Here is a 10783-nt window from a genome sequence, read left to right as displayed (position 1 = left end):
TCATTTAAATCATAGCTACATAAAGTATTTGGGATTAATAGGCTACTAAATTAAGTTTTCTTCTACAGTCTACATACATAATGTTAAAGAAACATTTTGGTCGGTGTTGTTCCCGCTGTACATTAAAACTACAGATTTTTAATGTTAATTCATAATTTCTTAATTTCGAGCTCCGGTTTTATCTCCTTTATGCCGCTAAAATGAAATTTGTCGGTAGTCTGGAAATTTCTGGGCTGCAGCTGTTCGACTCTGCAGAAATATTCCAATGACTCACCGGCTGACTCACCTACAAAACTATCCATCAATACTGTGATCGGCTAAAGTGCTTTTCTACATTTTACACCAACAACAAAGAGACTCTTTATTCAGACCCGAGCTGCGGCGAGGCTACAGAGAGCAAAACGAACATGTCGCAAAAAACTACAAACTCTTTGAAGAAGTTTACATAAATACAGAACACATAATGGAGATTATTTTATTTTATGTCTCTTTTCTAAAGGGGGGAGGGGGGGGGGGGGGGGGGGGCATTATAGCGTGCATGTTTATCTCCTCAGTCAAGTCCAGCCCCTCTCTGTCAGGAGCCTCTCTGGCTGCTGCTGCACTAATCTTTCTCCATTTTGCTTCTGGAAAACAAGCCTGTCTGTCAAAGCAGAGGCAATAAAAGTGAACTGCTGTTTGGTGTAATCAAACCAGCTGCTGTGTGTGTGTGTGTGTGTGTGTGTGTGTGTGTGTAAGTGCAGTGAAAACTGTTTTCTCAACTGAATTTAAAACATATGCAGTTTTTTATTTTATATATATTGTATTGTTGGTATTTTATTCTTTTATGCTGCTGAGCTGTTACAATCTCTGAGACTTTCACTGTATGGACGGAGGCCAAAGTTTGATGAGTCATGTTTCTATTGACTAATGTGTGTATTACAATTCATACTGTATGAGCAGATTGTACTAAAGTAAAAGCACTCATTATGTAGAATGTGCCCATCATATCACTGGATTACTAATTTTAACTATAATAGCCTAAATACTGCAGCAATATTTATGCTTTTTGTTGATTATATTTCGTATAAATAATCTGAATCTGCTAAGTAACAAAAGTAACTGCAGCTTTCAAAAAGATGAGAGTGCAGTACAATATTGATATTCAAAGGTTCAATATTTCACTCTTGAAAACAGTTGGGTAGAAGTACAAAGTAGCCGAAAATGGAAATATTCAAATAAAGTAGAAGTAAAGCAGTAGCAGTATAGAGTAAGTTTAATGAAAGATCAGATGCTTTATGAGAGTTTTTCAGGGTACAAACCAGATTTTATTAACTGCAATATGAGGAGCTTTACTGTTTTATTACATTCTTCTCTTGTAACCAATATTTTATGTGATTGTCCTGTTATTATGAATCAGCAGCAACAAAAATCAAGTTAATAAACATAGACTCTGTAAAGAAAAGTATATAAAAGTATAATATAAAGTTTTACTCACTGATGTTACTACATTTCTGGCTCAGTATCTATAAGTCTTTGATTGTTTTTCGCTTGGAGATGCAAATTGTCCAAACTTCCTCTGCAGCTATAAAAAGCAATACTGTAAGTTTTTAAATAAGAAATATCACATCCCTCCTTTTACAAATGAAAAGTTCAATTAGTAAATGTGCATTTGGTCCGTTCACTCAGGGGTTTTGCTCTGTCAGCCTCACTTGGTCTAGTATGAGAAGCTACCGGTGACTAACTTAATATTGATTACGCTGTAAAACAGACATTACTGAGCCAGTTTACTGATTAGATTATTCTTCTCCACTTATACATACTGTTACACTTTTCTGTGCTTAACATTATCACGTAATTGTCACCTATGGTCAACGTGTACATAGTCTCCTTTTTACAACATGGCAACAGACTAAGTCATCTCTAAATTTAACCATTTATCAAAAATGGTTTTACATGCTGAATTCTTCTGAACTTGATGCCAATCCATCACTTCGAGCATCCTCCTCTCTCTCTGTCCTACATGCACTCTCGGTCTGTAGGTCGACTCCAGAAGCAGCAGGTACTACCGGGGAGGGTGAGGGGGGCCCTCCGGCTGCGGCCCCAAACCTCACCAGCAACAGGCGACTGCAGCAGACGCAGGCACAGGTGGACGAGGTGAGGAAACGGCTGTTACTGTTGACGCTCGCCTGTTTGGTTCTGTGGTGCTTTTGGCCTCGACTGCATGTGTTTTCACTGAGCTGCTGTTTAACATCAACGGGAGTTCTAGTTCACCACAAACTGTCAATGGCAACACAGTTATGGAGGATAACATTACCCTAATATCAAATTGACCCATTTACTTCTCCTTAATCACAGCTGAGCAAGAACCTTTCTGAAGAATTACAGTTGAACTATGTGTTTAACAAATAGTGACACACTTTACTTGCTCAAATGAACAACGTGTTTATTTCATTCCAACAAAATCGGATGAAATAAAATTAGAAGAGACCAGGCAGAAGAACTCAACATAGCTTTGACATTTGACCTTTAAGGTTCAAGGTTCAGCTTGGGTTAGGGTGACGATTATACAGTGCAGGATTGCTATCAGTGTACATAATATGCAGGTTTTAGTGCACATACTTCCGAGGCCAACACAGAGGAGTTCTTAGAAAGCTTTGTAAACATGAGCTGGCTTTTTTTTTCTACATGTGACAGTGATGCTGACAGGTGTTGTCCCTCAGGTGGTAGACATCATGCGCGTGAACGTGGACAAAGTCCTGGAGAGAGACCAGAAGCTCTCGGAGCTGGACGACCGGGCCGACGCCCTGCAGGCCGGAGCCTCGCAGTTTGAGAGCAGCGCCGCCAAACTCAAGAACAAGTACTGGTGGAAAAACTGTAAGGTGGGCATGTTTGGTGTGTGCGTGTTAGTGTGTTTCCCATCAAGCATTGGACCTACACAGTACTACACAAAGACTGTAGCATCCATCCCTCAGTGTAAGTACATTACCCCTGTCTCAGCAATGATTCAGTTGGCATGTCTCACACTCCTAAATTAAAGCTAATATCTAATGTTGCAACATTTTCAGTATGTGATACCGATGTGAAACCAGATTTTAGCTTCTGCTCAGAGATTCTAGTCTGGAAAACTTGTGCTGAATTGGTTGAGAATGGCAGTTGGAAACTGGATAATCAGAAAACTGCATGTAGTCCTAACTGGTTGAAAGCTGACCAAATTGCCTGCAAAGGTATTTCATACAGTATCTTCTCAATGCCTCTAAGACAAGAAAAACAAATAAAGATGTGGGGCTACATTATTTCAGTGGCTCGATAGAAGAAGGAAATATTTGTTCAAAAACTCTTAAGCAGGTGCTTGACTGAACAAAGCAGGAGATGAATGAAATGAAATAAGAATCCACCCTAATAATCCTCTATAATCATCTTAATTGCAGCAACATCTTCATCCATCATGGACATTTTATGGAAGTAGCAATACCACAGTGTAGAAATACTCTGTTACAGGTAAAAGTCCTGCAATCAAAATTTAACTTAAGTAAAAGTACATAAATATTAGTATCGAAATATACTTAAAGTACCATGTGGAGTGAAAAGTTAAATATTTGCCCCCAAACTATGAGACAGTAAAAGTATAAAGTAATATAAAATGGAAAATTAAGTAGAAGTATCATATCACATTCCACTTCTGGAAATGTGTGCGGCACAAACAAAAAATGTGTGTTTTTGGAGGGCTGCTGTCCAACTTTATTAGTTGCCACTTGCGCATATCTTGCATTTTACATGGACACCATTGTGTTATTATATTATATCTATTTGACAAAGTCTGTGACGGATGAAGAGGTTGCAGCAGTTGTAATTATAGTGACAGCAAATTCAGTGAGCGGATTCAAATTTTTGCCTTCAATATCTGCTACACTGGCTCAGCTAAATTTCCTTATAGTTCATTGAATATAATGCTGGTAATAAAAGACCAGTACTGATGTTTTAAAATAAATTTAACTTCACTGTTTAAAAACAAAGCAAGGAAACCACTCGTTCAAGATTGGAACGTGTGACTCCAGACAGCTTTTTGCAGTTTACAATGCATGAGATATTTGATGCCAGTAAAAAAAAACTTTCCAGGTTTTCAGCTGCGTAATCAGTTTACAGTTGTATGCTGCAAGCTGCTGTGTCAGTATACCTGTGTGTGAAAAGAGCGGTTGCTGTGGGTTCAGGCTGCCTTAGCCTTTAGGATAAAATAAGCTCTTCATGCACACGGGGACAGGAAGCACGCTTCACTGCTCACCTCCTCATCACCTTCCTGCAACTTTACTCTGCATATTAGATTAAATTAATCTGTTGGTTATTTCTGCTGAAACTTTCAGTGTTTTTGGGTAACACAGTGAGAGCAACTTGAAATGAGTGTGAAAAAAGAAGCTTATGTCGCAGTTGTTGCAAGTCAGCCAAGAGTAAAGTGCACAGTGACAGAAAACAGTTGCTGTGTTCACACACAATGTAATAAAGTAAGAAAAGAAATAAGGACGGGGAAACAGGAGATTTGTTTACAAATAGACTGTGAGACAGGATCTCAGTTCTAGATCAGTGAATAGATTTTTAATAAGAGAGAGATTTTGGTCAAAATCTAGTCCCACTAATTTTGATTAGTAGATTAGATTAGATTAGTAGACGTCTTCTTTGGTGTTTAGAGCAGTAAACACATAAAGTACCTGAAATTTAGCATCAGTCCAGATTTCTGTTTAGCTTTAAGATAAGATTTTATTGATCCCACATCGGGGGAAACTTGTCTCTTGTTACAGCAGCTCCAGATACAACACAACAGATTCACATTAAATAAAAATAGGATAGAAAAATACAAAAGAGAAGAAATAGAAAAATAAGAATATAAGAGTTATGTGTACACTATATAGACCTTTTGTACACAGATGTGATTGATATGGAACATTGCACATTGCACAGGCCACAGCAGGAGGTAGTTGCACAATGTAGAAGTAAATATTATTGTACAGGACAGAATATATCCAGCAGTATAGTTTAGCAGTCTGGTTGCCTTCTACCCATGAAACCTTGTTGTGTGTTGACTAAGAGTTTAAATATTGTCGTTCACACCTGGACATACAAACTGAACTAAAAGAGTTTGAATTGTTTAAGGTTGGGTCGTTCATGATTGTGTAAAAATGCACCACAATGACATAATCATAATAAACTCTCTGTAATAGACATTTCCTCTGCCTGCTTGTTAGATTTTATCTTTAATTTTAATTTTTGAACACTTTGGACTACTCTTTCGCTGCAGTTTGTGACGGTCCCTTACGGACTGACTGAGGAACCTTGAGACTATCAGCTAACTTCGCTGACTTCTGTCAAAAGTAAAGCTCAGTAGTCCTGTAAAATTGTAAATATGCAATAACAATATTCAGCTTTGTGACACTGATTTTCCAGCTGATCCAAGGGGGGTTTAGTAGGTAATGTTCAATATTTCCCTCTGAGATGTATTGGAGTACAAGTTGCATAAAATGGAAATACTAGTACTTCAATTTTGTTCTTAAGTACAGTACTTGAGTAAAAATCAAAGCAATGTGCTGAAGCTGTGGTTGCATGTCCCTGTATGTCATTCTGGATCAGATCATCAGCTGAATGAGACTGAAACAAAGTTCAGTTTGACTCAGCCGCCATCTTTATCCCTCACTCACCGCCATCGCCACATCACTCTGTCCCCCATTCATCCATTTATCCATCCACCCGGGCCTCGGCCGCCAGTCCATTTTTATCTCTGCGTCAGGTCATCCAGAGGCGGGGGCGCCTCTGATGGACAGACAGTGCCGTTTCAGATCATCCAATCAGAACCTGCCGTGTAGACAGGCAGAGGGGGATTACATTAGAGAGTTTGACTGACAGCGACCAGGAAGTCAGAGAGAGAAATCCCAATCTGGATTACAGTGACAGTCGGGGATTAAAGAGCCAGCTGTGATTTGTGATGTAACTCCACCTACCCCCAATACACACACGTGTTTGACATAATGCATTCTCTATCCTCTAACATTGACCCTAAACAACACCAACGTCCGTTCTGTGTGTTGTTTATTTTGATGACTTTAGGAGGAGTTTGCACGTTCACGCAAAAGTCTAAAACTGGTGATAATTGTCTTATTGTCAACAAATCACATGAAAAGACAGAAACCATGAGTACATGTATCTACTAAGAAGTACCGTGTGTGTATCACAGCCTGATATATCTTCTTCCTCTGAGCCTTAGAGCCCCATCGTTGGCCAGTTTCTTTAGACTCAGTCCCACATACACCGTCCTGCTGCACCAAATACTCACCAAATATGGATTAATCCGCCACTAAAAATAGTCCTCCTGTTTGGTAAAAACTACGGTGACCAGCTGTTTAAGGATATTACTGAGCCTTTTTTAAAATAACACTGTAAATTGGATTTGTTGACAATAAGAAAAATATAGAATAAGCTTGATTCCCTTTTATTCACACACACACACTCAAACACGTCAATCCACTAAGATCTGTTTCTACTCCGCAAACACACACACACACACACACAAACACTCTCTCTCTCTATGTTCATGTTAATCTCTCTCGCCCTCCTCCCCATCAGAGGTGATGTGATTTCCTGTCTATCAGCCGATCTGACTGTCACTGTCATCATTTATTTACTGTATGTATTTTGGTAGTCCACACACACACACACACACACACACACACACTCTGCATATTGTCCTCTAACCAAAAACATGATTACAAGGTCTGCAAAAAGAAATTTAAAGGACCAACACATGTTGAAAATTTAAAGTACATTTACTCCAGTGCTGTACTTACGGAATTTATTCCTTTCCTTGAGAATTTAAATTATATGCTACTTTATACTTCTACTTTACTACATTTCTGAGGGAAATACTGTACTTTTTACTCTACTACATTTATCTGACAGCAACAAAACAAAATATACGGTGCAACAGATTGAACGATCCAGCAGTATATAAAGTAGTTGAAATGTGCTCCACCTCCACCAGCTGTGACATTACAATTCTGCTTATGTGTTCAAGCATCAGTAATATTTCAAGCACTTTAATACTTTATGTACATTTTGCTGTTAATACCTTTGTACTTAGTGAAATCTTTGTATTTCTACTTACCATCTCTATGACCTTGTGATGACAAAAACAGACAAACTTCCTGGAAATACGTTCGCTTGAGGCTGAGAAAGTTTTTTTTGTTGTTGTTGCTGATTTCATAATAAAATATTTATCTTGGAAGGATTATTTCATCTCGCGAGAGAGTAGCTTTTGTTCTGACTTGTTGATTTTTGTTTTTCTTCCAGATGATGATCATCATGGCAGTTATAGGTGTTATATTTGTTGGAGTCATCTTCTGTAAGTAACACAGCTCTGCAGCCACACGAGCGCACACACATCTTTTTTTCCTCTTTCAGCAGACAGGCTTTTCTTTTCAAAAATATGTTAACAAATATCAAACAACACTCCTGCAGATTTGCAAAGTGGCTATAAAATGTTTGTAGTTTGGTGCTTCACAGAAAACAGAGGCTGTGGACAGTTTGAGTTCCTGTTGGTTAAATAGAACATACATAGAAACTTTCTGCACAAGTATTTTTTGTTTAAGAGAATTTGTGTTGTTCTTCTTTTAGTTTCTTTTATGTTTTTTTAGAGTTTTTTTGGGGTGTTTTTCTTCTGATATTTCCTCAATTTGGTTGTTTTGATCAGACAGCTTTGGTTGTTGTTTGAATGAACCTTTTGTGGATCACCTTAGCACTATTCTTTCTTAAGTGTTTGCTGATTCTTTGACCTTTTGTCTAGTGCCACCATCAGACCAGTATTCCCTCTGAATGAATCTTCATAATTTTGATAAGGCCCTAACCTTTCCTCTAGTGCCACCACCAGGCAGAAATTTAAACTCCCCTATTTTGGAAACTCCACCAGCATTTCTACTGCTTACCTGCGAAAATGCAAACAATTTCTATGACCCTGTGACCTTTCCTCTGGCGTCGCCCTCAGGAATCTCTGCTATTGCTATTCTTAGAGCCACGAGCGAGGCTAGCGGGACTTCAGCTTTTATTCCTGTTTGAGGGAAACTGCAGGCAGAGAACATATTTTTCACTTCACCAGAGTGTATGATATTAGAAAAAATGAGTTTCTTTTGTTTTGTGCAGAACATCAGTGAAAATGTTTCACACAAAGTCTATTATTTTGATTATAATCACTCAGGTGAAGGCAATTAAGTAGCTGTTCTAGAGCTTTCGATCAGATCACATGATCTTCATCAGGAGCAGGAATTTGCCCAGTTGGATTTCTTTTCCCTATTTTTAAATGTTACTTAAGCATTTATTCCTCCTTCAGTGTACTTCTTCTACTGAGCTGGTCTTCAGGGATGGACGCACAAGTCGCAGGACGAGTCTGCACCAACGCCACCGAGCCAAATCCAGCCTCTCCTCAGCTCTCCTCCTGCTCTTCATCCTCCTCTTCCTCACTGATGCCTTCCTCAGAAACGTCCATGCATGGTCTGTAATGTGCTCCAGTGCCTCCTTTTTTTTTCTCTCTCTGCTCCTCATGGAAAACATCTCTATGGGCAGGAATCCTGAGTTGACCTTGAGGGGAGCAAATCATCATAAACAAGAATTATTCTTACTGGTACTTCCTGTGTAAAGAAATATATTGTAGCCAGGGTGTAAACACAAAAATATCTTTCAAGACAGTATTTGCTACAAGTCTATAAACCACTGACCCAGGTTTGTTCATCGAGAACAAGTATCATGACAGGATAATGTTAGTTTATTTACTCTTATATGTGCGTGAGGGAGGAAAAAGACAACATCCCCTCTCCTGAGGAAATAAATTGTGATCTGTGGCCTTTTATGGCTTTCACTGGCCACCAGTACCTCTGCTGGTCTCCATCTCCTCCTGCCTCCTCAAGGTGCGACCAGTTTTTGACACACAAAGCAGTATTAAGCAGAAGAAATCAGACCTCTAACAGAAAGATCTGAAGGAGACTCGTAATGTGATGCAAGCCAATCATTTTATTTAGGACGTGTTCAGATGCTTTTATTTATGTGAAGTACCGATGCACTAATGTAAACGTACTCCTTTACAAGTTAAAGTAATGCATGCATTCAAAATCCTACTTGAGCAAAAGTATGCAAGTATTTTCAGTGAAATGTACTTCAAGTATCAAATTAAAGGTACTCGTTCAACTGTGATATATTATAGTACAGGATGTTATTAGAGTGTCAGTGCTGAAGCCTCATTGTGTTAGCAGCATCTGACTGTTGTAGCTGCTCATGGTGGAGCTAGTTTTAACCGCTTTATAATATACAGCGGTTACTTGTCCAGTGTTTCCAACCTAAAGGTCTGGGCCCCACAATGGATCCCAAGATAAATCTGAGGCGTCATGAGATGATTAATGGGAGAGCAAAGAAGAAAAAAAAAAAATCCACTATAGAAATCTGTTTAGAAATCTAATTTCTCTTGACTGTTTCTCTAGACTTTGTTTTTGTGATTTGCTATTTTGAACAGTTAATAAAATTAAACAATGTGAAAGGTCTGGAGGGGAAACTGTGGAACTAAAACCAAACATAACAAGGAACCTCAGCTAGATCAGGCCAAAAGGTTTCATCTTTAACAATGTATTTAAGGAGCTTATCACTATTTTTTTGTTGTAAAATCTTAATTAGTAAAGTAACTAGTAACTATAGCTGTCAGATAAATGTAGAAGAGTAACAAGGACAATATTTCCCTCTGAACTGTGGTGGAGTTGTATAAAGTAGATTAAAATGGGAATACTCAAGGCAGGTGCAAGGAACTCAAATTTACTTTACTACAGTACATGAGTAAATGTACATAGTTACAGTCCAACAATGTTTACTTATTCATTCATTCTTCCGCTTTGAATCAAGGTTTTATAGACCAGACATCTCAGCAGCTGGTGAAGTAACTGTTGAGTAAAAAGTATAAATCAACTGCTCTGTCATTTTTCACTTTTCTTAACAACAGTAACTGTAATTTTCTTTAACTCACAGCAGCATGAGCAGAACGAGTCAGGTCAGGAGATTTTTCACATTAGAAAATAAAGATCGTAAGACGTAGAGATACAAGAAATAAATGATATATTGTGTGTTGAGATTCAGCAGCAATTTAGGACTTGGCTCATATCAATAAAATAATACGGAAATAATCCAATTAATGGGAGATAATTGATTGGCACAGGGAACATGTAGCTGCTCCTGTTCATAAGTGTTGATGAGGAACTGAACCAACCTGGGTTATTGGATCCCTGCGGTGTTTCCCCCTCTCCTCTTGTCCAGGTGTATTGTACTTGTACAGTATTCTTCAGGTGCCCCCTTGCTGCCAGTATTGGTACTGCTACTGATGTATTTCCACCTTAAGCAGAAATGTCTCTTCCTGGAGAAATATGACGGGAACAGTTTAGATTTTTTGTTCTCTGTCTCTCCAGCATCAGCTTGAGTAATTGTGATGCAGCAACAGTCCTGTTTTTATTTTTTATTGTCTTGTGATCCAACCTGTGTTTTGTGTACTACAGCTGTGGTTTGAATGTTTCTTTGTTCTGAACGTGCTTGAATGTGATTTATCTGTAATAAAAATTTGAGTTTGAGTGGGCGTTTTATCTACAATGAGAGTGTAGATATGAAAAGATCTGATTAAATGTAAGGAAGGATAAATGATTGGATTTTAAACTGATCGGGTGAAGTGGAGCATTAATCCCACTGTGTTTAATGAAAATCAGGATCAGTGCTTCTTCAGCGGCGATGGATATCAAAAGGTTAG

At 38.4% G+C, this 10783-nt stretch overlaps 1 protein-coding gene across 1 annotated transcript; it reads left to right on the top strand.

The window, feature by feature from the left end:
- Positions 1-2018: 2018 nt before the first annotated feature.
- On the top strand, positions 2019-10615 carry LOC119906552 (vesicle-associated membrane protein 1-like; the record flags this gene model as incomplete). The annotated part of the gene is given in 4 exon segments (XM_038723919.1): positions 2019-2133; positions 2700-2858; positions 7309-7360; positions 8342-10615. Coding segments are annotated over 4 exon segments (343 nt in total), but the record flags the coding sequence as incomplete, so codon positions are not given.
- Positions 10616-10783: the final 168 nt, after the last annotated feature.

Source organism: Micropterus salmoides, unplaced genomic scaffold (assembly GCF_014851395.1).
Source record: "Micropterus salmoides isolate LMB-PRFRI ecotype aquatic unplaced genomic scaffold, ASM1485139v1 Ms_hic_scaffold_1668, whole genome shotgun sequence".
Classification (NCBI taxonomy): domain Eukaryota; kingdom Metazoa; phylum Chordata; class Actinopteri; order Centrarchiformes; family Centrarchidae; genus Micropterus; species Micropterus salmoides.
Note: the sequence above shows the minus strand (reverse complement) of the source record. Positions and strands in the feature narration are given on the sequence as shown.